At 58.1% G+C, this 25652-nt stretch overlaps 3 protein-coding genes across 15 annotated transcripts in view; 2 read left to right on the top strand and 1 right to left on the bottom strand.

Annotated features, from left to right (window-relative positions):
• The first annotated feature begins 723 nt into the window (after positions 1 to 723).
• NDUFS8 (NADH:ubiquinone oxidoreductase core subunit S8) lies at positions 724 to 5045 on the top strand. 3 transcript variants are annotated; one of them, XM_077862672.1, is made up of 7 exons: positions 724 to 822; positions 1928 to 1985; positions 2085 to 2135; positions 2704 to 2793; positions 2888 to 3060; positions 4659 to 4787; positions 4878 to 5045. In XM_077862672.1, exons 2-7 carry the CDS (start codon positions 1928 to 1930, stop codon positions 5007 to 5009), a joined length of 633 nt encoding a protein of 210 aa, XP_077718798.1. In that variant the 5' UTR covers positions 724 to 822; the 3' UTR covers positions 5010 to 5045. The 3 variants fall into 3 exon arrangements, with proteins under 3 accessions (XP_077718798.1, XP_077718797.1, XP_077718799.1); XM_077862671.1 differs by lacking the exon at positions 724 to 822 and adding an exon at positions 1036 to 1284; XM_077862673.1 differs by lacking the exon at positions 724 to 822 and adding an exon at positions 1036 to 1241.
• Positions 5046 to 7225: 2180 nt separating this feature from the next.
• Positions 7226 to 17109, top strand: TCIRG1 (T cell immune regulator 1, ATPase H+ transporting V0 subunit a3). 2 transcript variants are annotated; one of them, XM_077862653.1, is made up of 21 exons: positions 7226 to 7343; positions 8455 to 8523; positions 9709 to 9829; positions 10185 to 10263; positions 11079 to 11299; positions 11395 to 11480; positions 11774 to 11900; positions 11976 to 12058; positions 12161 to 12254; positions 12338 to 12550; positions 13072 to 13216; positions 14097 to 14236; positions 14316 to 14473; positions 14546 to 14636; positions 15209 to 15327; positions 15428 to 15641; positions 15929 to 16054; positions 16178 to 16282; positions 16363 to 16480; positions 16691 to 16868; positions 16957 to 17109. In XM_077862653.1, the coding sequence occupies exons 3-21, from the start codon at positions 9713 to 9715 to the stop codon at positions 17033 to 17035; spliced, it is 2493 nt and encodes an 830-aa protein (XP_077718779.1). In that variant the 5' UTR covers positions 7226 to 7343; positions 8455 to 8523; positions 9709 to 9712; the 3' UTR covers positions 17036 to 17109. The 2 variants fall into 2 exon arrangements, with proteins under 2 accessions (XP_077718779.1, XP_077718780.1); XM_077862654.1 differs by lacking the exon at positions 8455 to 8523 and having other exon boundaries at positions 7258 to 7343.
• CHKA (choline kinase alpha) overlaps positions 13433 to 25652 on the bottom strand; it is a 71114-nt gene continuing 58894 nt past the window's right edge. For 8 of the 10 annotated variants that reach the window (XM_077862662.1, XM_077862660.1, XM_077862670.1 and 5 more), the window contains 2 exons: positions 25059 to 25140; positions 18657 to 19938 (listed from right to left, as the gene is read on the bottom strand). In XM_077862662.1, the coding sequence (XP_077718788.1) occupies positions 19879 to 19938; positions 25059 to 25140 (142 nt within the window). In that variant the 3' untranslated portion in view covers positions 18657 to 19878. Of the gene's footprint in view, positions 17073 to 18656; positions 19939 to 25058; positions 25141 to 25652 lie in introns of those variants that run through there. The other 2 variants (XM_077862661.1, XM_077862663.1) reach the window with 2 other exon arrangements.

The following is a 25652-nucleotide window of genomic DNA, read 5'->3' on the forward strand; positions in this document are numbered from 1 at the left end:
ACTTGCCGATGCACGCCCTGATCACCACGCCCGGGGCCCTCGGCCACCTCCCTCTCCTCACAGGCCGGACCTCAGTGCACCCACTGATCTTCCCAAAGCTCACGGGTCCGTGCCACCGCTCAGCCCGAGCCCTCAGTGGCTCTCTGTGGCCCCCAGTCAGGACCCACAAGAGTCCTGGGGCGCTCCGCTGTGTCCCCACCCCGGGCCTGTCGTCCTTCCCAAGAGGACGTCTGCACACACGCTGCGCAGGCCTGCTCTGCCCTTGGCCTGCCCTAGGCCGCCTCGAAGTCAGCTCTAACGCTTGTTAACGCAAAGTTCCTAAGCGAGCCCGTGCCTCAGTTTCCCCATCAGTAAAGCGGGCGTGATCCTCCACACGGGGCTCCTGGGGAAAGGCTTGGCATCCAGCAAGCCCGGCTCCCGCGGAATCACCGCCGGCAGCAATTCTCAGCGCGGTTCTCACAAACACCCGGCGACACCCCGAGCTCTCCTCGGGCCGGCGCGCCAGACCTGACCCGGAGCCGCTTCCTAAGCCACGTCCCGGACGTCCCGCCTCCGCGGGCTCGGGAGGCTTATTGGCCAATCCAACCCAACATGGCGGCGCCCGGTACAACTTCAGGAGACCGCTCTCCTCTAGCCAATCAAAGAAAAACAGCTTCTGGGTCCCGCCTCTTTCAGCGGCGCCACTGGCCAATCAGACCACAGCGTAAAAGACGAGCGCGGAAAAGGTGAAACCAGCCGGCCCAATGGCAGCGTCTCGAAGTGTAGGCTCCGCCCCTCCGCGGACCGGCCGCTCGGCAAGGGAAGGAGCGGCGGCGCTTCAAGGTGGGTGTCCGGGCTCCGCTCTGGAGAGCCGGGCCTAGGCAGTGGGGCGTCGGGGGCGAGTGCGGTGTTCTCGGTGGCCCCGGCGGCCCTGCGGGTCGCCCCACTGAGGGCCGGCGGCCCGGGTGTCCTTCAGCGTGCAGCGGGCGGACCCGCCAGCCGCCGGCGCCAAGGCGCATGCCCCGCCCGCGTCCGTGGGGTCGGAGGTCATGGGGAAGGTCGGGGAAGGTGTCAGGCTGGCGGGCGCCTGGGCCCGGGGTCAGCGGTCAGGGGCGATGGGCCCACGGGGAGTCCCAGGTCACGGGACGGCCGCTCTGGAGCGTCGGCTAGATGCCAGGCTCTGCGCATGGACAGCCCCCTTGGTTCTCGTGATCCCCGTTTCACAGATGAGAAGACGCGCCGGATGACCTCGGCCGCCCAAGGTCACTCGGCAGGCGGGGAGACCGTCCCAGAAGGACCTTGATGGTGGGGAAAGGAATTTGATCGCGAGGGTTATTTAAGCCTTTCAAGGGTTTCCAGCGGGGTTGGACTGTGGGCCGTAAAGGGAAGAGTCTGGCCCGGGTTCACGTCCTGGTCATCCCCGCCCCCACCCCCCGCCCCCAGTGTGTGACTTTGGGCAAGTTACCGGACTTGCCCGAGCAAGTCCTCCTCATCCTCCTCATCCGTGCCTGTGGGGTCCTTGTAAGGACCAAATGACAGTGTGTGTGACCTCTGGCACAGTGCCTGGCACAGGGAGCTTTCAATGCTGGTGGCTGCTGGCAGTGTTTTTTTGAAATAGGTCAGATCAGGGAAGGGGAGAGATGAGACAGGAGCACTGGTTGGGGAGAGAGGAGGGATGGATTTTAAAGGTTTCTTAGAAGGGGAGGTAGGTAGAACGTGGGTTTCACGGATACTCCCTGACTCTTAGCCCCGCTGAGCTGGGTCAGGTTTGGAGGGCTGGGAGGTGCCATACGTCGGGGCAGGGAGGCTTTCTCTGCCTGTTAGGAATGGGCAGATAGATAGAGAAGGTGACACAGTGTCATGGAGATCAGGGCTCCCGCAGTGCCAGGGTTCCTGTGGGGACAGATCTGGGACCCACCCATCCCTCTCTTCCTTTTCCTGCCTGCAGATGCGCTGCCTGACTATGCCCACTCTGCTCCGGACCCTGGCCCAGGCTGCACGAGCAGGTAGGACCAAGGGAGCCTTTCCCGGGGTGTGGGGAGCCCAGTCTCCTGGCATGAGGCTGCAGAGACTGTAGCTGCACAGTGTAATCCCTCTCCTTCCAGGGCACCCCACTGGCCGGAGCCTCCACAGCAGCACAGTGGCAGCAACCTACAGTGAGTCCTGGGGCACCTGGAGCCTCAGGCTTCCCTGATCACGAACCTGCCAGAGGCAAGGGTGGAGGCCTACGTTCTAGTTGTGGCTTTGCCAGAGGCTCCCCCTCTCTGAGCCTCTGTTTCAACTCTGTAAAGATGATCAAGACTGAATATAATTCATGGGGATGGGGTCTGTCAGTGAGGGGGTGGGGAGCCCTCCCTGTGGCCACACAGTGTGAGTTCCGAGCTCCCCCATGTGGGACAGGGAGGGAGCTGCCAGGTGTGAGGCTTGGGTGCCTGTCTTCTTCACCAAAACCTTTAGGCTCCAGCCCCTTCCCTCCCGTGTCAAGTCCTGGGCTCGGACTGCTGCCTGGGCACAGGGAGAAGTGGACACAGACTGCCCAGAGCCAGAGCCAGGCTTTGTAGGGCAGTGGCTGAGGCTGGAAGGTTTGGTGAATGAACAAGCCCTTGTGGGGGGAGGGAGCCCAGCTGGAAGGAAGACAAAGCTTTATCTCTCTGAGTTGGATTCCCAGGGGACATGGGCACATGAGAGGCCCTGCCACAGCCCCTCTGCCCACCTCCCCTGCAGAGTTTGTGAACATGCGGGAGCCCTCGATGGACATGAAGTCGGTGACGGACAGGGCAGCTCAGACCCTGCTGTGGACTGAGCTCATCCGAGGTGGGCCCTGGGGGAAGGGGTCGGGCAGGCTGGGGGTGGGCACGGATTGTTAGGGAGGAGCGGCCCCCACCCACCATGCTCATGCTGCCCACAGGCCTGGGCATGACCCTGAGCTACCTGTTCCGGGAGCCTGCCACCATCAACTACCCATTCGAGAAGGGCCCTCTGAGCCCTCGCTTTCGGGGGGAGCATGCTCTGCGCCGCTATCCATCAGGGGAGGAGCGCTGCATCGCCTGTAAGCTCTGTGAAGCTGTCTGCCCTGCCCAGGTGAGCCCCTGACCCCTGCTGACCGCCACCCTGGCCCCTGCCACTTGAGAGGGAGGCTGCAGCCTGCTGCAGAGAGAGGGAAGTGGGGCAGCCTTGGACCCAAACTCTGGTCCCCCATTGGGTGTGTGTCCCAGGAAGGCCCTTTTCCCTCTCTGAGCCTTGTCAAGCCAATTCAGAGGGAGTGAGTCATCAGAGCAAGGCTTGAAGTCCTGAGCAGGCCATATGACACCTGTGTGTCCTGCCCTTGGGGATCTGGTCAGGGATGTGAAACCTAGGCTTGTGAGCCACCGGGTGGCATTGGAGGTCCCCACTTTTACCCTGAATGCAGCAGCAGTTTTGGGATTTCTGCATGTATGTGTGTAACCAGCTGCAAGGACACAGTTGAGGACCTCACTGCCCCTGGTTGCTGCTCCTCTGGGCCCCCAGTATTAGTTCTGTTGGAGGACCCCCACGGACCCCTCTCCCAGAGTTGGGGCCTGTTAGTATAGAGACAGATCCAGTTGCAGCATCTGGATGGCACAGGTGGCGCAATTGGTTGGGTGTCCAACTTGGTTTCAACTCAGGTCGTGGTCTCAGGGTCATGAAATCGAGCCCTGCATCAGCACTCAACACAGTCTGCTTGGATCTCTCCCTGTCTTTGTGCATATGCACACTCGTTCTCAAATAAATCATGAAAAAAGGAAGGAAAAGAAAGATCCAGTTAAGGCTCTTGGGCAGGCCCATGGACATCCCCAGCAGGAGCCCCAGCCGACATTGTGGTCACCCGTCATCCACACAGTGACCGCCCCCTCCCCGTGGCCGCTCCAGGCCATGGGCTGTGGCCTAGATGTCTCTGATCCTGGAGCACACAGAGAAGCCCCCAAACAGCCCTAGCAGTAATGGCCTCCGGGCAGTGAGCACCGTGGAGGGAACAGGTGCTGTTCCAGCTTGTGACTTATTTTTACAGCAACCCTAGGACATAGAGGTTATTACCCCTTTTTATAGATGAGGAAACTGGGGCACAAAGAAGCCTACCAGCCTAAGGTCCCACTGAATGGTGGTATTACACTCCTGGGGACACAGGCGGGCTTTTGGCATACCCCTTTGAACATCCTTCCGGTTGTGGGAGGCTCTGGGCCTTCTTGGTGCTGGCACAGACCGCACCCAAAAACTGAGGGTGAGGGAGCTACCTTCAAGTCTGAGCTTTGCCCCTCACTTGCTGTGTGGCTTTCGGAAGCCCCTCAACATCTCTGAGTCTCTATTTTCTCATCCATGAAAGCGGGATAACTAGACATAAATGGGAAGGTTGTTGAACGTACCACCACCGGCAGTTGAGCAAGTACTGAGACCACCCTGGGGCTACGGGTGCTGCAGTGAACACAGCAGGCTACAGCCTTCCCCTCGGAGGACTTAGCCTCTCAGGCAGGAGATGCCATGAGTTGACAAAAGTATCATCTCGGGCTGTGGGACAGGGACCGTTTTGCAAAGGTGTTGGGAACAACTCATCAGGCTGAGGGTGGGTGGCAGGGTCTGCTCCGCGGCCCCGGGGCGAGCCCCCAGGAAGGGGCAGACATGGGGCAGGAGCCGGCAGTAAGGGGCTCCCGGTGTCCCTCCCCAAGGCCATCACCATCGAGGCCGAGCCGCGGGCCGATGGCAGCCGCCGGACCACCCGCTACGACATCGACATGACGAAGTGCATCTACTGCGGCTTCTGCCAGGAGGCCTGCCCTGTGGACGCCATCGTCGAGGTGAGCGGGCCTGGGGTTGGGGAGGGGCCGGGGCAGGGGCCCAGCAGAGGGGCCTGATGCCACCGCACCCACACCCGCACCCGCCCACAGGGCCCCAACTTCGAGTTCTCCACCGAGACGCATGAGGAGCTGCTGTACAACAAGGAGAAGCTGCTCAGCAACGGGGACAAGTGGGAGGCCGAGATTGCCGCCAACATCCAGGCGGACTACCTGTACCGCTGACGCCCCCGCCGCCCAATAAAGAGCTCTGCCTCCCGCGCCGTCTCTGTGGTCAATCCAGCTGTCTGGGCTGGGACTGTGCGCCTGGCTGCAGTCTGCGGGGTCCTCCCCTGGGCGGGGCCTTCCTGTGGGACTCTGCGGGACCTGTCAGAGCCCCCTTCCCCTCCCACCCCCTGCCACACACACATCTTCCTTGGCATAGCCCCCAAGGCTTAACCTCAGGTCTGCTGTTCCCATAATCCTGGCTGTCCAGAGCGTAGGGCCTGGGCCTGTCCTGTCCTGAGGGCCACACACAGCTACAACCCTAAGGATGTAGGGTCTGCCAAGGTCTCAGGCAGAAGTACATTGAGTGGCAGAAATTCAGGAAGGCCAGGGCATCCTTGGGGGCAGGGAGAAGCCTGCTCTGAGGGAACAGTCACAAGGAGGTGACACAGGCCCTCCTGCTCCTGAGCTGGCCTTGCCTCATCTCCAGCCACATCCCCTTTCCTCCCCAAGTTCCCCAGACCAGGCTGCTAGCTTGGCTTCTGCTGCTCAGAACTTCCTGCTTTGCAATCCCAGCAGTGGTGCGGTTCCCTGTGCGGCCGGGTGCCAGCTCAGTGCGAATGGAGCCTCCAGAACCAGAATGGGCTGAGTGCTGGGCACTGTGGAACGGCTTCAGCATATCCCCAGCTGTAAGCAAAGCAGCTCAGAGAAGTGAAGGGACCTGCTCAGGATCACACAGCATGTGTCTGATGAAAACACTAGCTCAGGTCAGAGATCTGAGCGCTACCCTACCCCCCCCCCCCCCATTTCCAGAAGTACTCTTTATGAAACACTAACTTCCCATGATGCTTCATAGAAGAGAGAGGAAGGTGTTCCGTGGACCAGTGGTGGGAAATGCCCCAAGTGCCCTCTTTCCCCTGGGATAGGCACCGCATGTGAGCACAATCAAGGCTCTGAGAAGACTGGTAGCAAAGAACCCTAACCTTTCCCCAGCTCCTTCCCTTTTTTCATGACTTCTGACACCTAGGCCGTCTCCTGATGCTGAAGTGGTCCAGGAACTGCTTGGGCCCCCACAGCATAAGGAACGAAGTGCAGAGGTGAGAAGGGAGTGAAGGCCCTGAAGGGAAGACCAGAACCTGGGTAGTGTCTGTACCAAGCCCCTTGCAGGCCCTGGCAGCTGTGGGAGGAAGGAGCCCTGCAGTAATGAGACAGGCTTGAGAATCCCGTGTCACCTCTGATTTCCCAGCTAGAAGGAGCCAGCTCCATTGTGATGGAGCCTCTATTTGTACACAGATAAATAGAACACGTTTATTAAAAATGGGTCAGCTTATCCAGCTCCTGACTTGATTCTTTCCCTGACTTGTCAGAATCTTTTGTGTGTTTCAGGAGCCCGCCTCTAATGCCATTGTGGTTGTGGGGTTCTGGTTCCCCTGCACCAGGAAGTGTTGACCTGAGGCCTCCACTGGGACTCAGTTTCGTTGTGTTGAGGGCCTCCCCACCTGAAACGGACTTATGATGCCCTAGAAGTGGGTCCCCCCCTTTTCTGAACATGTTAACCTTGGCTGTGACTTTCCACCCCCAACTCTGGGGCTCCATTTGCCCACAGCTCCCTCCCCCTCGGAGGACCTAGCCATGTGGGGTTCAAGGATCACCAGAGGTGGGAGGCCCCTTGTCCCTGGAGGGTATGGGCCTGGCCCGTCCAAAGTGCGGGCAGCTGGACATTCAGGAGCCTCAGGTCAGAGGTGTTGGGACATGACCAACCATGGGGAGCTAACTAGAAGCAAAGTCACTGGAACTCCCCCAGGCGCAGGTGGAGCTACAACTACCCGTGGGTGCCCAGTCCTTGGAGTGCCATTGAGGAAAAAGGCTCAGTTACGGGCACCCAAGGGCTCGAGCACTGGGCCTGGAGCCTAGGCCCTATCCTGGGTATAAAAAGGGGAGAATGCGCCCAGAGATAGGGGGCGCGCTGGGGACCCCAAGCCTCTGTTTTGGGGTCCCATCAGGGGTAGGCCCCAGGAGCCTTCTAGGTGGGGGGGACCGCCCCGGACGCCTCCCCGCACCGGCCTCCCGGCCACGTCGGCAGCGTCTCCGCTCGGGTCCCCCCGCTCCCGGCCGCGCGCCCCCAGCGGCCCCCCAGCCTCCGAAGACGAAGCCCTGCCTCCCTGGCGGCCGCTCGCGGGGCTCCGGGTGCCACCCCTACCACTTCCCCGGCCCGGACGGGACGGGGCGGGGCTTCCGTGGTCCCGCCCCCTGCGGTCCCGCCCGCCGGGGAAAGTGAGTTGCGTGGGCGCCGGGGCGGGGAGCGCAGAGCCGGGAGCGCGGAGCAGCGCGGCGCCGAGTGCGGCTGACCCCAGGGTGAGTGCCCGCGGGGTCTGCGGGCCCCGCGCCCCGTCCGCCGCCCTCTCCTCGCCCCGCCCCGGGAAGCGGGTCCTGGAACCCCCACCCGGCTGGGTCGGTGGATGCGGCTCAGTCCGCCCGCCCACCGGGTGTCGGGCCGTGGCGGGGGCCACGGCGGCGACGGGGAGGAGGAGGAGGAGGGATGAAGGAAAGAGGAAGAGGAGAATGGGGAGTTACCAGCCGCTAACCACTGAGACTAACTCTGCCGGGCCTGATGGCACTCTGGTGGCGCTCAGGGCTTTCTCTGTGGCATCTTCCCGGGAGGGAGGGACCCATTCTACAGATGAGGAAATTGAGGCCCACCCAACTAGAAAGAGGCAGAGCTAGAGGCAAGTGGGGTCACTCCAACTCCAGGGCCTACCAGTCTGGATATTAGGGAGGCTCCAGGCGAGGTCCTCCAGCTCAGCTCTCATTATCGTGGGTCAAGGGCCTGGGGGAGGGATCTAGTGGGTTCCTGAAGTGGGTGGCCTGAGCTTCAGCCCCTTAGGAAGCAGGAGGAGGGGGCATAGAGTGAGGAGGGGGCTGCAGTCTGGACCCTGAAGCCACAGGACTGAGGAACCTTCGTTTGCTGCATTAAAAGGAGTAGGGGCGGCCCTGGCTTGGGTAGGGGCCAGGGAGGAGAGGGGCTAAGGGCTGAGCCAGTGGAGTCCTCAGATGTTGGGGAGGGGTCTGACCAGGGCCCTACACACCCTGCCCACGATTCCATGGGGAATCGCCCAGGCCCACGCCCTGTGAGTGAGGGATACTCAGCTGGATATGCCACAGCCTGGGGCTGCTGCACTCCCTGAGCCCCCAGACCAGGTTCCCTGCAGCCCCCCATCTGTCCAACCAGGCTTTCAGGGTGCCCTTGGGCAGAGAACAGCCGTGGGACTAACAGACCTGCAGCTCCAGGGTCTGGCTCCTGCCTGACTTGACCACCTGGTCCCAGACCTCACCTCCTCAAGCGCGCTGACCTGTGGGTAGACCAGGGCTCAGGGGCCTCTTCCCCAGGATTGCTGTTAGGTTTCAGTGAGGTAGTATGGGTGAGGGGATTTCGTGGAGGCTCACTTTATTTCATCCCCCCCCTCAGGTCCTGTCTCTCCTGGGGCAGGGTGGCCAAGTCCCATTTACCTAAAGAGGAAGTGGAGCCCTAGAGGAGGTGAGAGACTCCCCCAAGGACACACAGCCAGTCACAGCTTGGGCGGAGCTCAGGCCTCTGGGGTGGAACCTAGCCCCTCCTACCCCCTTTCCCCGTCCAGGGCCGGGTGCTTCTGCAGCCTCAAGCTGCCTCTCAGCCTTCTCTCCTCCTCCAGGCTGGGGCCAGGGCTGCACTTCCTATTTGGATTGAAGGAAATCAGGCCCAGGGGAGGAAGTGACCAGCCGGGCAGGCCCCTAGCGGCCCAGACAGCGGGTGGGGCACTTTGGCGCCAAATGTTCACCCTGTCAGCTTGGGACCTCACCGTGCCTGTCCCCTTCCCTGACAATTTGAGAGCTAAGGAAACTGAGTCCACAGAGGGGAAGTGGCTGGCCTGGGGCCCGGAGAGCAGTGGCCATGGAGTCCCGGCTCGTGGCTGGGTCATCTGCGGGGCCTTCCCCGGGCGCTAGGCAGGGCCCCACCAGGCTGTCCCGCCTGTGTCAGCTTCCACAGTTTCACTTTCGTGGGTTTCGACACCTGGAAGGCTGTTTCTGTCCTTTTCTGGACAGAGGCCACCAGGCAGTCCAGGCCTCAGGGGAAGGCTCCCCTCCCGGGCCTCTCTGCCCACAGTGAGGGCACCAGGGGACCCGGTGGAGGCTCCCTGCGCTCAGTGCTCACAGACACCCCAGGCTCCAGCCCAGCCCTGGCTGCTGTCACAGACAAACGCTCCTTGGTGTGGACGGACGAGGACTCGCAGCCCGCCGAGGGCTGTGGCAGTCAGGAGGCTGGCCGCTGGAAGTGACCCTTGGCCTGGGGCCCCAAGGATGAGTGGGATCTAGGGGTGAGGGCAGGTCACAGAGGGACAGATGGCGCAGAGGTCAAGGGTGAGAAGAGCCAGAGCCACCAGGGCTCGAGGGTGGGTGTCTGGGACAGGGCAGAGCCAGCTGGGAAAGAGCTTGGGGAGGGCTGTGGGCTGGGCCGTGAGGTCGGCCAGGGTGGGCTCCACTCCCAAGTATACCGCGTACTTCCGGTGTGACCTCAGCACCCCTTCAAGGCTTCCCGGGCCTCAGTTTGCCCACCTGTCAGACGGGGTTGGTAGCAGGACCTACCTTCCGTGGTGCATGTGAGCCGAGGTGGACAGAATTCCTACCCGATGGGAAACTGCGAGGCCCACCTCGACTGAACCTTCACCCCCGGCCGGGCCCGCAGGACCATGGGCTCCATGTTCCGGAGTGAGGAGGTGGCACTGGTCCAGCTCTTCCTGCCCACCTCTGCCGCCTACACCTGCATGAGCCAGCTTGGCGAGCTGGGCCTCGTGGAGTTCAGAGACGTGAGTGGGACCGACGGGTTCGGGAGGGGGCCTTCTGCGTCCTCGATGGTATGCCGCCTGCCCACAGGATGCCCTTGGCCGTGCTCGAGTCCTGGCGGCCTCTGCCATAGATACTCCGCTCTCGGAGAGGCCAGCCTGACAGCTGAGGCCACCTTGCCTCTGGGGCCCTGTCACACCCTCCCCAGAGCACGGAAAGCTGCTCTGTCTCCAGCTGGGCATCAGGAGGCTCATGGTGTGTTCAGCACCGTCCTAGGGGGAGGCAGCTATGGCCCGCAGGGAGCCAAGCCTGGGTGCCAGGGTGGGACCGCCCTGGCTCCCTTCTCAGAAATCTGACCCCTCTGTGCGGCACCCACAGCTCAATGCCTCGGTGAGCGCCTTCCAGAGACGCTTTGTGGGGGATGTTCGGCGCTGTGAAGAGCTGGAGAAAACCTTCAGTGAGTTGGCCTCAGCCCACATCCCAGGCAGGCTTCCTGAAGGAGGTGCCAGTCGAGCTTGGCCTGAAAGGAAAAGTCCTGGTCCCCCAGACGGAAGTCAGTGAAGGGAAGTCCAAGCCATGCCCTGCAGAGCCAGGACAGGGCCGCTGGGGTCTGTGGAGTGCTCTTGAGAATGGGGCTCACTTGGAAGAGGCCTCAAATACTGTATGAGGGCCTGGGAATTCCTCCAGTAGATACTGGGAGCTGCTGTGGTTTGTTTCTAAGCAAGGGTGAGGCATGGACTGAGCTTTCTGTGCTACAGATGGACTAGGTGGGCAGAGGCCAGGATCCAGGGCCAGGTGCCCCGAGGAGCAGATTCTCCAACCCAGGGACCCTCACCCTGGACTCTGTGACAGCCCCTCCTAGGAGGAGCCCGTGAGGGGGGGAACAGCACATTCGTTTAATGGTTTGTTAGTTTAACTGATGCCTTTTAGGTCATCAGGCAGGTGGTACGTGGGGCTCCCGGCATGCTCCCGTCCCAGGCCCTCCCATGCTAGGCCCACCCTGCCTGGCACAGCCCTGTGGGACCCAGGCCCACACAGAGGAGAGGCCCACACGAGCTCAGGAGGAGGAGGGTGGACCTTTCGGGGTAGAGATTTGGCCTGGGGTTTTTCTGGGAGTCTGGGACTTAGTGAATCAACTAGTTGGTGGCCAGTTGAGTTTGGGGTGGCATTTGGGACCCCTGCTAGTCATCAGGCAGCCCTTGGCTACCAGTGGCCATTAGCTGGCGCTGGCCCCCAAAGAGCCTCTCCTGACGCCCGTCCCTCTGCACCCAGTGTTCCTGCAGGAGGAGGTGCGGCGGGCTGGGCTGGTGCTGCCTCCACCAGAGGGGAGGCTGCTGGCACCCCCGCCCCGTGACCTGCTTCGCATCCAGGAGGAGACGGATCGCCTGGCACAGGAGCTCCGGGATGTGCGGGGCAACCAGCAGTCCCTGCGGGCCCAGCTCCACCAGCTGCAGCTGCACTCTGCTGTGCTGGGCCAGGGCCACAGCCTCCCGGTCAGCTCCAGCTCTGGGTGGGGGTAGGGGGCTGGGGGAGAGGGTACCAGCCCCCGCTGGGCACGGGGCTCACGGTGGTGCCTCTTGGCTCCCAGCTGGCAGCCACCCATGCTGATGGGCTCTCGGAGAGAAGCCCCCTGCTCCAGCCCCCTGGGGGGCCACACCAGGACCTGAGGGTCAAGTAAGTAAGGGGCACTTCAGGTTCTTTCCTGTCAGCTGGAGGCCCTGACTGACTCCTTGTCCAGTGCTCTCCTCCTCTACCTGCAGATCACCTCCGGCCTCCTCCCTCAGGCCCACAATTTCCCTTGCTCGTGGGGCCTTCTCCTTTCCCGGCCCGGCCTGCCGGGCCCAGCCTCCTGCCTGGGAGCAGGCCTGTGTGCCAGGCTGACCGTCCTGACTGGGGTGGCCTGGCCAGGGGAAGGGTGGGGCTGGGGGATGGCGGGAGCACCCCTGCCCAGTCCAGCCCCTCGGCAGCTTCGTGGCAGGAGCCGTGGAGCCCTCCAAGGCCGCTGCCCTGGAACGCCTGCTCTGGAGGGCCTGCCGCGGCTTCCTCATCGCCAGCTTCAGGGAGACGGAGCAGCAGCTGGAGGACCCGGTGACGGTGAGGGCTGGGGAGCCCGGGCTGGGGGCATCCCGGGCGGGGTGGGACCCTAGGTAAAGAAGCCCATTCCCGCAGGGCGAGCCCGCGACCTGGATGACCTTCCTCATCTCCTACTGGGGTGAGCGGATAGGACAGAAGATCCACAAGATCACTGACTGGTGAGCCCCACGGGGGGCCGACCCTGCACCACCCTTGTGCCCAGGCCCCTGGCCGCCGGCAGAACCCCCGGGCGCCCCCTCACGCCGCCCCCTCCCTGCCAGCTTCCACTGCCACGTCTTCCCGTTCGTGGAGCAGGAGGAGGGCCGCCTCACAACCCTGCAGCAGCTGCGACAGCAGAGCCAGGAGCTGCAGGAGGTGGGCACCCTGGGGCTCGGGCGGGCTGGACGTCCCGCTGCCCCCTCCCCCCCCACTTTCCTCACCACCTGCTCTGGCCGCAGGTCCTGGGGGAGACTGAGCGCTTCCTGACCCAGGTGCTGGGCCGGGTGCAGCGGCTGCTGCCACCCTGGCAAGTGCAGATCCGCAAGATGAAGGCCGTGTACCTGGCTCTCAACCAGTGCAGCGTGAGTGCCACGCACAAGTGCCTCATCGCTGAGGGCTGGTGCGCCACGCGCGACCTGCCCACGCTACAGCAGGTGCTGCAGGACAGCTCGGTGAGTGGGGCGAGGGGGGCTCCCGCCCTCCCCTTCCACCCAGTGGGTGCCGGCTCTCCCTGAGGGTCCAGGCCCAGCAAGCCTTCCCCCTCCTGGCATCCCAAAAGCACCCTGGAGGCTGGCCCAATGGGCACTGGCTCCAAGATCTTGGGCCACTGCAGGGAGCCTCAGGCTACTCATGTATGAAATGGGTGTAATGAGCCTGCAGGGGCCATTGTAGTGTGAACACACCATAGGCTGCTGGGACCCAGTAGGTGCTCACATGTGGCAGTGGGGCACCCTCTCCTGGGCCACACTTCTCTTTCCCAAGCACTTTCTGGTCCAGCTGATCTCGGACTCTCCCTAAATCACCATGGGTGGGGGGGCAGGAGGTCCTATTTCAGAGAGGGGAGGGGCTACTCCAGATCTCTGGGCACCTGCTCAGTGAGCCCCACCTCTCCCACTGGGTTTGGCTGGGGGTGTCAGAGGGTCCCTGAAGGCCCCCCCATCAGCCTCATCTTTTTGTCCATTGGGTGCTGCAGAGTGAGGCAGGCGTGAGCGCTGTGGTTCACCGCATCCCCTGCCGGGACATGCCCCCGACGCTTATCCGCACCAACCGCTTTACTGCCAGCTTCCAGGGCATCGTGGACGCCTACGGTGTGGGCCGCTATCAGGAGGTCAATCCTGGTGAGATCTGTGGAGCCCCCAGCCCGGGAGGGTGGCATCTCCATACCTGGCTTGTCCTGCCCTCGTGAGCCCACTCCCGTCACGCTGGAGGGCAGGGGAAGCAACGTGGAGGATTTGCATTTACTTCCAGCAACACCCCCCACAACCAGCAGTTAGGCTTACAAGGGATCCAGCATGAGGCTGTGTGCAAAGAACAGGCTTTGCAGTAGGAATGGCTTGGGTTTGAGGCCTGACTCTTTACCTTGATTCATTTCTTCATTTCTGAGCCTCGGTTTCCACATCTATAAAACGGGAATCATAGTTTGGGCCTCAGAGCAGTGCTGGGAGGGTTGAGAGATTGCACATCCGATGTCCACGGGACCAAAGTCAGCCTGCTGAGGCTCCTCATTAGGCCTCACTGTGTAAGAAGTTTGAATCGGGTGCCGTCGGGTTCTCCCAGAAGCAGAGCCTGAGTTGGGGACTCTGGCGCAAGTGGCCAATTAAGAGAGGTGCTCCTGGGAGAAACCAGCCAGGGCTGATGGCAGGGGATGAGGCAGTAGGCAGGGAGGGGTGGGGAGCTGGGAGCAGGCCAGGGGCTGCCAAGTACTGGCCCTGGGTGAACTCGTTGACAATAGCTCTACCGAGTCCTAGTACTGCTATCTCCCAATTTACAGATGGGGAAACAGAAGTTCAGAGAGGTTGTGTCACTAGCCCGTGGTCACACAGCCAGGAGGGGGCAGGCTCTGGAATGCAGACACACAGTCTGGCCTCCCTGCCTCGCCAACACCCCCTCCGAGTCTCCCGGGGTCCCAGAGCCTGGGCTCGGGGCCTCTGGGGCAGCTTGTGCAGATGCGCACGTTCACCCGGGGGTCCTGGCTGACCGCCTGCCCTCTGTGTGCAGCGCCCTATACCATCATCACCTTCCCCTTCCTCTTTGCCGTGATGTTTGGCGACGTGGGCCACGGGCTGCTCATGTTCCTCTTTGCCCTGGCCATGGTGCTCGCGGAGAACCAGCCGGCCGTGAAGACGGCGCAGAACGAGGTAAGGGCGGGTGAGGGGTCTGGGTGCGGCGGGGGCCCGGGCCACCCCTCACAGCCCCCTCCCCGCCCGCCGCCCCCAGATCTGGCAGACTTTCTTCAGCGGCCGCTACCTGCTGCTGCTCATGGGCCTGTTCTCCATCTACACCGGCTTCATCTACAACGAGTGCTTCAGCCGCGCCACGACCATCTTCTCCTCGGGCTGGAGCGTGGCAGCCATGGCCACCCAGTCGGACTGGAGGTGAGGCCCGGCCGCAGCCCCCGTGGCCCCCGTGGCCCCGCAGCCCCTGACCACCTGCCCCTGTTGCCACAGTGACACGTTCTTGGCGGAGCACCCACTTCTCACCCTGGACCCCAATGTCACCGGTGTCTTCCTGGGACCCTACCCCTTCGGCATTGACCCCGTGAGTCCTGGCCACTTGCCACGCGGGTGCAGGCGGCGGGAGGGCCGGGTGGGTGCCAGCACTAACCCTGACCCGACCTTGACCTGGCCATGACACCTCCCGCGCGCCCCTCCCAAGGGCCTGGCCTGGCACTGGGGGCAAGAGGTGCGGGGCTCCAGGAGGACCAGGGGCCCGCCCTGTGGGGCCCACACAGCAGCCACCTCAGGGAAGAGAGAAGCATGTGGGAGCAAGGCCAGAGCTGGCTTGCTCGCAGCCTGCTGCCCAGGCGCCATTCCGTACTCTCCGTGTGACAGGATATTGCATGTAGTTCTCATGACAGTCCCCGATGTGAGCATTAGCGTTGCTCTTGTCTCACAGACAAGGACACAGAGATACAGGAGAGACCAGGCATGTGACGTTGCCTGGCTGGGAAGAGCTGGGGTCTGGACCCCAGTTGCCCAGCCTGTCTGTCCAGTCCATTGTTCCCTTCTGCTGCCCTGCAGTGGGCAGGTGGGTGGCAGATGCCAATGAGGCCCCACAGGGACAGGCAGGCAGGCTGCCCAGGGTGATACCCCTCCCTCTTGCCACCCCAGGTCTGGAGCCTGGCTGTCAACCACCTCAGCTTCCTCAACTCCTTCAAGATGAAGATGTCCGTCATCCTTGGGGTCACCCACATGACCTTTGGGGTGGTCCTGGGAGTCTTCAACCACATGTGAGGGCCTGAGTTCTGGTGGGGGCAGGGGGCACTGGGGCAGGCAGGGCCAGGGTGGCCCGGTGGGTGACCAAGTACCTCCGGCCTTCTGCCACCACAGACACTTTGGCCAGTGGCACCGGCTGCTCCTAGAGACCCTACCGGAGCTGGTCTTCCTGCTGGGGCTGTTCGGCTACCTTGTCTTCCTGGTCATCTACAAGTGGCTGTGCATCTCAGCTGCCAGCGCTGCCTCAGCCCCCAGCATCCTCATCCACTTCATCAACATGTTCCTCTTCTCCCGCAGCCCCACCAACAGGCTGCTCTTCCCTGGGCAGGTACTGCCCCGCCAGACCCCTTCAGGGGGCCTCGTGATCACTGGGCCACTCTGAGCTGCAGGGTCCTCCTCTGAGAAACGGGGATGCAGGCCTGAGGCTGTGAGCCAGGGAGGTCAAGGGACTGTGTGAAACTCCCCTAGGGAATCTCCCCCCAGGATTCCTTATAGCACAATGTCCCTGCTCAGTGAGGGGCCCTGGGGGAGGAGTGGGCGGCAGGCTCCCTGGGCTCCCAAGAGTCATGAGGCTCGAAGAGGGCACCCTGACTCAAGCTCCCCCCCGCCCCGCAGGAGGTGGTGCAGTCTGTGCTGGTGGTCCTGGCCCTGGCCATGGTGCCCGTCCTGCTGCTTGGCACACCCTTGTTCCTGCACTGGCAGCACCGCCGCCGTTCGCGGAGGCCCACTGGCCGGCAACCGGTAGAAGCTGGAGGGAGGGGGCATGTGGCATGAGGGCTGCCGGGAGGCTTGACCCCAGCCTCGCTGCCTCGCGGTCTCCTGGGTGGTGGAGGCCTGCTGATGTCACCTGCCCTCCACCCCCAGGATGAGGACAAGTCCAGGATTCTAGACTCCTCCGACACATCTGTGGCTGGCTGGGGCTCTGATGAAGAGAAAGCAGGGTGCCCAGGGAACTCAGAGGAGGCCGAGGTGGGTGTGGTCTTCCAGAGTATGTGTGGGGGATGGCGGCTGCCAGACTGACTTACCCCTCACTGCCTCCCATCCCCCAGTTTGTCCTGTCCGAGGTGCTCATGCACCAGGCCATCCACACCATTGAGTTCTGCCTGGGATGCATCTCCAACACGGCCTCTTACCTGCGCCTCTGGGCTCTGAGCCTGGCCCATGCTCGTGAGTGACCTGGCCACAGGGGGTTGGCTGGCCGCGGGGGCAGCTGCTGGCTGGGGGGCCTGGGCGGGTCACTTCTCCAGGCTTCAGAATCCCCTGTAGCCTGAGGATGTGGGGAGGTCCTCCACCAGGAAGGGGGCGCTTCCGGCTGCCACAGGGGCTGGGTGGGCACCCCTCGGCCCTGGCCTCCACTGCTGCCTCCCCGACCCCCAGAGCTGTCAGAGGTCCTGTGGGCCATGGTCATGCGTAGCGGCCTGCGCATGGGCCGTGAATGGGGTGTGGCGCCTGTGGTGCTGGTTCCTGTCTTTGCTGCCTTCGCCGTGTTGACCGTGGCCATCCTGCTGGTGATGGAGGGGCTCTCAGCCTTCCTGCACGCACTGCGGCTACACTGGTGAGCAGCCCGCCTGGCTGGCCCCGGGAAGCACAAGGGGGCAGGAGCGGGGGCCTCCCCTCACGAGCTCTTCCCTTCTCACCCCCAGGGTGGAGTTCCAGAACAAGTTCTACTCAGGCAGTGGCTACAAGCTAAGCCCCTTCACCTTCACTGCAGAGGAAGAGTAGTGCCCATCTGTGGCCACGCTCAGGTCTCTGCCTTTACCTACAGAGACAAGAAATAAAGATGGCTTTAGAACTGTCCTGGTCCCATCTGCAATGCCACGGGCTGGGGAGGCTGGGTGTGGTGGGGCCTAGGCTCTGGGCATGGCTGGTCCCACCCCAGGGCTCCTGATATCATGGACTCCGTGCCTGGCTATATATTATGCCCATCGTCCTCATGCTCACCTATGCAGCTGGGCTTGGTGTCAGGTGTAATGGAGTGGGAAGCCCTGGTCTAGGACCTGGGGTCTTGAGAATTTGGGGAGAGGCCTCATGAGCACATCTGCAGCAATTCCAGAGTCTTGGCGTGAAAAGGGGCAGAACTAGGACCAAGGAAGGATGTTTCCAGCACATTCTAGCTCAATATGAGTGTCTGCCAGGCTGAGCCAGGGATGTGAGTGAGCTCCCGATATCCTTGGGGATGTGCAAGTGGCTGTTAGGAGACTGGGATACTCGGCATGAAGGGTGGTGCCTGGCATGATGGGCCAATGTTTCCATGCCCTGGTGCTAGCCCCACCTCAGGCACTCAAGATGTCTGAGGCAGGGAGCAGCCTGGGACACCAGAGCCTGACCCAGCAGTGAGGACGGGGACACTCACACACACGGCCACCATTCTAGAGAAGGGCAGAGGCTGTCCAGGCAGCCCAGGAGCCACCCAGGGCCCCAATGGTCAGGAAAAGGATTGAGCTGGATTCCAGGCCCTGCTGCCCCTTCAGTGGAACCTATTGTTTGTCTCTCCCACCCCTCCTTGGTGACCAGTCCTACCCCCTTCCCCCCACGCTGAGGTCATCCTTCGGCTGGTGGGGTGGAGAGGGGCATTTTGCATGTCTTTCTGGCCTGGGTCCCACCACTGGCTGGGAGGTGGTGCCAATGCTTCTCAGAGGCCTTCCTTTCTCCAGCTGAGGAGCTGCAAAATGGCTCTTCCGGCAGGAGGCCCCAGGAACAAAGGCTGCTTTGAGGCCAAAGATGCCCTGGGCATGGCAAGCCGGGTGGCCTGGCTCCATGACTGTGGCTCTCATCTGGCCAGCTGCTGGGAGGAGCCCGACTGCCCTGCTCAGGGCCTCCAGATGCCAGGGGGCTGGGGGTGGGCAGGGAAGAGCGGGGGGAGCGGGTGAGTCCTTACATAGGAGTACAGTATCATTTACTGCTAGTTTTATCGTTTGGACACCAAAACACATTCACCCGGTTAAAATTTAAAATGTCGGGCAGCCCCGGTGGCACAGAGGTTTAGTGCTGCCTACAGCCCAGGGTGTGATCCTGGGGACCCGGAATCGAGTCCCACGTCAGGCTCCCTGAGTGGAGCCTGCTTCTCCCTCTGCCTGTGTCTGCCTATCTCTCTCTCTGTGTCTCTCATGAATAAATAAAATCTTAAAAAAAAAGAAAAGAAAATTAAAATGTCTACAAGGGCAAATAGTGGAAAATCTTCCTCCTGCCTGAGCAAGCCAGCAGTTCAGTCTCCTCCAGGATGTCCCCCTGCTCCTAGTTTCTTCTAGATCCTTATGGTCGTGGGGCAGAGAAGACCGGCCGGGAGCCCTCCATAGGCACAACAGGCGACAGGAGATTTAGGACACACCCAAGGGTGACAGGATGAGTTTTATACGCTTTTATTGTTTGTATAGTACAATCTCTGGTAGCAGAAATGTATGCACAGAAAAACATTCAAATAAGAGTTCAGAGTAAAAAAAAAATTATCCCAAAGGACATTTAACATATATGGGTTTCACAGCTATAGTGTATCTGCGCCCCCACATTCCACAGACTGCTCTTTCCCACCAGGAGGACCTCATCAGGGATATCGGGAACAGGGAGGGCAGGGGAGCTGGCCCAGAGCCATGGTCAGGCCTCCTCCCTCTCCCCTGGCACACTGAGGCCCCCGCAGCAGGGCAGCAGGAGGCTTCAGCCCAGGCACAGAACCCACAACCCCTCTGAGCAGAGGTGGAGGAGAAAAGGCTGCGGAGAGCAGGATAAAGCTCTCCATGGGGAAGGGAGGCAGGAGGCCCCTGTGCATCCAAAGGTCCCCAAGCTGCCCCTTGGCTGGCAGGTGGCCCCCTATGGGCTCCCTGCCTGCCCCTGAGGCTGGAGTTAGTAAAGCACATTCAGTTAAAGAGGAGGGCAGGGCCAAGTTGCATCCGGGTCAGGGTGAGATGCGTTTGCATAACAGTATATGTACAACAGGTAGCAAGGAGCTACATTCGTTGGTTCATCCTTGTCCAGAGACAACAGCTCACCCCCGTCACAGGCAGTCTGCTGTCCGGAGCATCAGCCACGTGGACCAGAGGGTGAGGGAGCAGCTTCCAGAGACTTGCGCTCAAATCCACAGGGCTATGTCACAGTCTGTCCCTGCTCGCTCACTGCGCTCGGGAGCCAGCAGCGTCTACACAGTCACCAACAGAGAGCATGGTCACAGTGTTCCCCAGCATGTGAACTCAAATCCTTGAAAAATCAACGTTAACCAAAAAGAAGACCCACAGAAACACTGTTTACTCTCGCTGTCTGCCATACCTGACTACAAACTTCAGGCCCCAAATAGGAGATGCCTTCTCTAGATTAAAAGGATTCTGAGATATTGCACTATTGCGCTATTGAACTATGTTTCTGCTTCCCGATCTCATTGCAGACCTAGTGAAATCGTAAACAAGATAGGATATAAATGTTACTCAATTTTAATACAGTCTTTCGTATCATACACATCTGTGTCGGCAGCGAGACATCCAAGCCTTGCTGTAGGGACAGCAGTTGGAGCGCGGAGGGGCCCGCTTGCTGGCCACCCCCACGCAGTCCAGGGATGAAGTGGATGGCGCCTCCCACGCTCACACCCCGAGCTTCCGCTTCTGGTCGAAATAGGCATCGAACCTTGCTTGGGCGTAGTCCTAGGAGACATAAGGAAGAACAGCCTCACCAAAGACTCCCACCCAGGCTGCCCATGTCCCGCATGGGCCTGCGCCTGGGCCACTACCACTGCACCGGACAGAGCAGCTCCAGCCGCTGCAGGGTGTCCAGAACCCCAGACACCCAGCTCAGGCACCTGGGCCGTCGTGGCATGGCCACCCAGGTGGGCCTTCTGTCTCTGTATCTGGCACTGCCACGGTTCACGCTCGTTTACCCTGAATGCTGCAGGCACTGACTGAAACACAGGCTCCTCTCTCAAAGCAGAAGATCAAGTAGAGAACAGAGGTGTGAGGAAGAAGGTACCACCAATTTTCTGGGATCACCTGCAGCAATACTACTACTAAGACATGAGAGGGACGTTGGAGATTCTGGTCTTGAGTTCTGCCTACACGAAAACCGTCAAGCCGTGTGTCTCTGGGTCTGCTCCCCGACCCGCCCCTCAGGGTGGAAAGCACAATCTCTGAAGCGCCTGCTTCAAATTGAAAAGTCTGTGATGCCAACTGCCAGGAAGATTACAGCATCAGTTTCAAACTCGACATTGGGATGTAACTTATGTACCACCGCTTTGAACTTCAAAAATGAATGACTTCAGAGTTGGACATTTTCACAAATGTGTCCATCCAGTTTAGCACCAGCACCACAATCCTGCTAAGGAACATTCCAGCACACTCACATTTCCACGGGCCTGGCTCCAACGCCTGGCCACAGGCAGCCTCTGAATTCTATCTCAATCACCGTGGATTTTGCTATTAGAAAACTTTTCCATACATCAAGTCATCCAGTGTGTACCCTTTTGTGTCTGGCTTGTTTCACTCAGCATAGTAACATTTCTGGGATTCATCCAGGCTGTTGTGAGCATCTGTGGTTCATTCCTGTTACTGTGGAGTACTTGTCGATTGTATGATCTAACACACTACAAATATCCATTCATCTGACTGGCATGCGGGTTTGGGCAATTAAACAGAAAGCTGCTATGAGCAGGAGTGCCAGTCTTGGTGTGGAAACATGCCTTCATATCTTTTGGATCAATCCCACAGTAGGAGGTTGCCAGGCCGGACACTAGGTGTACCTCAGACCCTCTACCTTCCCCCTTAGCCATGTATGCGGGTTCCAGCTGTTCCACATTCTTGCTGACATTTGGTAGTGTTGGTGTCTTAAACGTTTTAGCTGCCATCATAGTATGCAGGGCATCTTGCTGGAGATTCAATCTACACTTCTTTTATGACTAATTACATTAAGCAGACAAAACAGATGTCTACTAGCCATTTGCTTCTCTCTCGTGAAATGTCCAAATCTTCTGCCTATTTACAAAGTAGTTTGATTTCTTGCTAAATTGTGAGCTCTTTATATATTCTAAATACAAGTCCTTCTAGAGGGAGAGATCTGCCACATTTGCTCCAAGGCTGTGCTTGCCTATTTGTTTTCTTAATAATGTCATTCTAAGATCACAAGTTTTTAACTGATTAAGCCCAACTTACTGTATCTTTTTTCTTTTATGGTCAGTGCTTTACATAACCTAAGAAATCTCTGCCATGGCCACAAAGCTTTTCTCCTTTGTTTTCCAGATGCTTTTACACCTAGGCCTGTTATCCAAGTTAATGCTTGTGTATGGTGGGAAACCAAGTTCATAATTTTTCCCGTATGGCTGCTTAGTTCTTCCCGCATCAGTTTTGAAAATCTAACCCCTTCTCCAATGAATGACCGTGACCCTTGAGCATCAGTCGGCTGTATGTATGAGTGTCTCTGGGCACCAGGCTCTACTCTATTTGACAGATGTCCATCTTTACACCAATATCGCAGTCTTGATACATCTTAAAATCCGGCAGAATGAGTCCTCCAACTTTGTTAAGTTTTAGTTTCACATAAATTTTAGAACTTACCAGTTTCTGCCAAAACGCCTGGGGCTGGGTGGGGGCTGGTATTTGACTGGGATCACAGAGACTCTGGGTATCAGCTTGGGGAGAACAGACTCTTAATATGGAGTCTCCTGAAGCCATAAATGGGGTCTCGCAGTCCATTTATTTAGGTTTTTAGCCATGTTTTATAGTTTCCAGTGTGAAGACCATGCACATATTTCAAAAATCTCATCCCTAAGTATTTCATGTTTTATACCATTGTAAATACAATGAAACTTCACTTCCACAGCTTAAACAGCATTTCTGTTGATTCTTTCATATTTTCTCATGTACTTGATCATGTCGACTATAACACAGAAGTTTTTCTTCTTTGTTTCCAGTACTTTTGCAGTTCCTCTCTTTTCCTGGCCTCACTATGCTGCCCAGGTGCTCTGGTCCCCTGGGGGGTGGCAGTGGGATGTGAGAGCAGCGCACCTGCCTTGCTTGCTGTCTGGGGCTCTCAGGTGTGCAGGAATGCTCCAGCTCTCACTGGTAATTATGACGCTAGCTGTATGTTTCATATGTGCCCTTCCCCTGGTAGAGAAAGGACCCTACTATTTCTACTTTGCTGAGGCTTGTTTCTGTTTTAAATTATGATCATGAATGGGTATTGGATTTTGTCAAATGCTTTGCCTGCATTCACTCAGAAGATAATATGGTTTTCCTCTCTCATTCTGTTAATATGCTGAATTATACTAACTGGTTTTTAAAATGTTAAATTAACCTGGCATTCCAGAGATAAGTGCCACTTGGTCCTATCTATGTTGGATTTAATTTCTGCTAATATATTTTTTAAAGATTTTATTTATTTATTCATGAGAGACAGAGAGAGAGAGAGAGAGAGAGAGAAAGGCAAGAGGCACAGGCAGAGGGAGAAGCAGGCTCCATGCATGGAGCCCGACGTGGGATCGATCCTGGGTCTCCAGGATCACACCCTGGGCTGAAGGTGGCACTAACCGCTGAGCCACCTGCGCTGCCCTAATTTCTGCTAATATTTTGATAATGATTTTTCTGTCCTGCTCATGAAGGGCACTGATCTGCAGTTTTCTTAATGTTTTTGTCTCGTTTTGGCATCGGGGCAATGCTTTATCAAATGAGTAGAGAAAAGTCCCTTCCTCTCTTTATTCTCTAAAAGTCTGTGTAAAACAAGTATTATTTCTTCCTTAAATATTGGGTGATATTCACCAGGACATGCAGTTTATGCTACAGGGAGGTTTTCTGAGTATGAATTCAATTTATCCAATAAATATATGATCATTTGTTAGGTTAGTTTTTGTCATTTCTATCTTCCAAGAAATGTGCACATTTTATGGACACTGTCAAATCTGTCGGTGTAAAGTTATTCATAATATTCTCTTACCCTTTCAACACCCACAGGACCTGGAGGGACACCTTCTCCTTGTACGTGATACTGGTCATATGTGCTTCTTTCTTTCTCGCTCAATATAGCTAAAAGTTTGTAAACTGTATTGAGCTTTTCAAAGAACTTTTGGTTTCATTGGTTTTCTCTTTTTTCCCCATCCATTTTCTATTTTAATGATTTCTGCTCTTAGCTTTATTTAGATTTGTTTTAAAAAGTAGGTTCCATGCCCAATGTGGGGCCTGAACTCATGACCCTGAGATCAGGAGTCGTGTGTTCCACCAACAGCCAGCCAGGTGCCCCTCTTTATCTAGTTCTATTGACTTCAGGCTGAGGTTGTTTTTTTCTCTTTCTAGCTTTTTAAAGTAGAAGCTCCAGTCACTGGTTTGAGGATTTCTTATCTAATACAAATGTAAAACCTTCAAAGCCACAAGTTTTTAAACTCTGCTTTAACTATACCCTGCAAATTGATATATTGTGTTTTCATTATAATCTGGTTCAAAATACTTTCTAATTGTCTATTTCACTACAATCCAGGGTTTATGTAGGTATACTGTTTAATTTCCAAATAATTAAGAATTTTCAAACTTTGTTGTTGTTGATTGCCTACTAAATTCCATGATGGTCAGAAAATATACTTTGGATTTCAATTCTTTTCAACTTGAGATCTGTTTCGTAACGCCCAGCGTATGGTCTATCTTGGCAAATATGCCATATTCACCAGGCAAGAACTTACATCCTGCAGTTGGGCATTCAACAGTGTCAGGCTGGGCAAGAGACGGCCCCCGCTTCATCCCTCCTCTCAGGCTGGGGGAGACTGCAGTCCCCCTTCTACCCTCTACCCCACTCTGGCTGGGCAAGAGTGCGGTCCCCACTCCATCCCTCTCACTGCTGTGTGTCCAGCTCTGCCTCTCTGCTCTGTGGGTTCACCTCTCTGCTCAGTTTTCTCAGGTTCTGCTTTATGTCTTCTGAAGCAAGACAGATACATACACATTTAGGATTTTTTTCTATGTCTTTTGGATTAACTGATCCCTTTATCATTATGAAATTATTCCTTATCTTTGGTAATATTTTCTGATGTGTACTTTGTCTTACAGTATCATTTGACCATGGCTTTGAATCCGTTTAAAACTCCTTATTCCCCCTTTCTTTTCCCTAACAGCGTCTGTGTGTCATCAAACCTCCTGCCTGGAAGCAGAAATCGCTATAACCAAGGACTGGGAGGATGAATGAACCTGTCCTAAAGCAAGATGCTCACAGCAGAGTGTGTGTGCCCCCACCCCAGGACATGCCACCAACACTTGCTACGGGGCAGCAGACGGCTTAACTCAAGGTTAAAACTGTCTATGTTACGAACAGTTCCTAAAGTTAGAAGGAAATGACAGCCTGGCTTGTCGAACTACATCCTCATTCAATCCGCACCAGCCACCCACTGGAGAATGGGCACTGCAGGCCAGAGAATGGAGCAGTGACAACTGAAGCAAACACGTCAAAGCACAGGCAGGCACCCTCACGCTCCTTCACTCTGTGTCCCTCCTGTCAGAAAGGCCTGAGGTCAAGGGCTGGACCACCAAGATCCATCAGAGCCACAGGGTCATAAAGCACCTCTCTGAAGCAGGGAAGGTGAAGCCACCTCCAAAGGCAGATGCAGAGCCAAAGTGGGTTAAATAGTGCAGCCTTTAACCCCCAGCTTCCTGGGCTGAGCCTGCTGTCCTGGTGCCAGGTCACCTCGTTCAGGACCTTGTGGGGACACATGTAGATCTCTGTAAGAACGTTCACTTCCCGCCATGCACTCACAAACAATTTTCTTTCTGGGAATAGAAGAGAAAACCATCCCGAAACATACCATGTACCCAAATTCAATGGATGAAATCTTGGCCTGTACGATGGACCAAAGTCCCCAGAAGAAATGGGATGCAAGGGCAAACCTGTAATTACAAAAGCAGGAAATGCACATGAGATGTGTGGTGCTGGCCAAAGGCCCAGTGATGGGATTTCCTGCTGGCAGGCACTGTAACTCATCGGGACGCAAACCCAGTCTGCCCTGGCCCACTCAACAAGATTATATTCCATAGTGACCAAGAATAGGGTGGGAGCCCAGCAGCTGGCCTCTCCCACCTCTACTGGTGGCAGGTGGACCTGCAGTGTGGACATGCCCAACTGCTGTCCCTGGCGCATGGCTACAGTCCAAGGACTCACACAGAGGCCTTGGGGGCCACATAGGCGGGGCACGAGCCACACCGGGAAAGAAACGGTCTCTGCTACATGTACGCGAGCGCCCATCATCAGCAACTTAGGGGGCATTATACGAGAGGAGGAACACACAGGCCTCTGGATGACTCACTGGCTTTCTGAGGAGGTAGGATGTTGCCTCACCCTCATTCACCCTCATCCCTGCCCTCCTACAGCAGTGAAACAGAGTGTGGCGGTGCACCATGGC

Source organism: Canis aureus, chromosome 21 (genome assembly GCF_053574225.1).
Source record: "Canis aureus isolate CA01 chromosome 21, VMU_Caureus_v.1.0, whole genome shotgun sequence".
Lineage (NCBI taxonomy): Eukaryota > Metazoa > Chordata > Mammalia > Carnivora > Canidae > Canis > Canis aureus.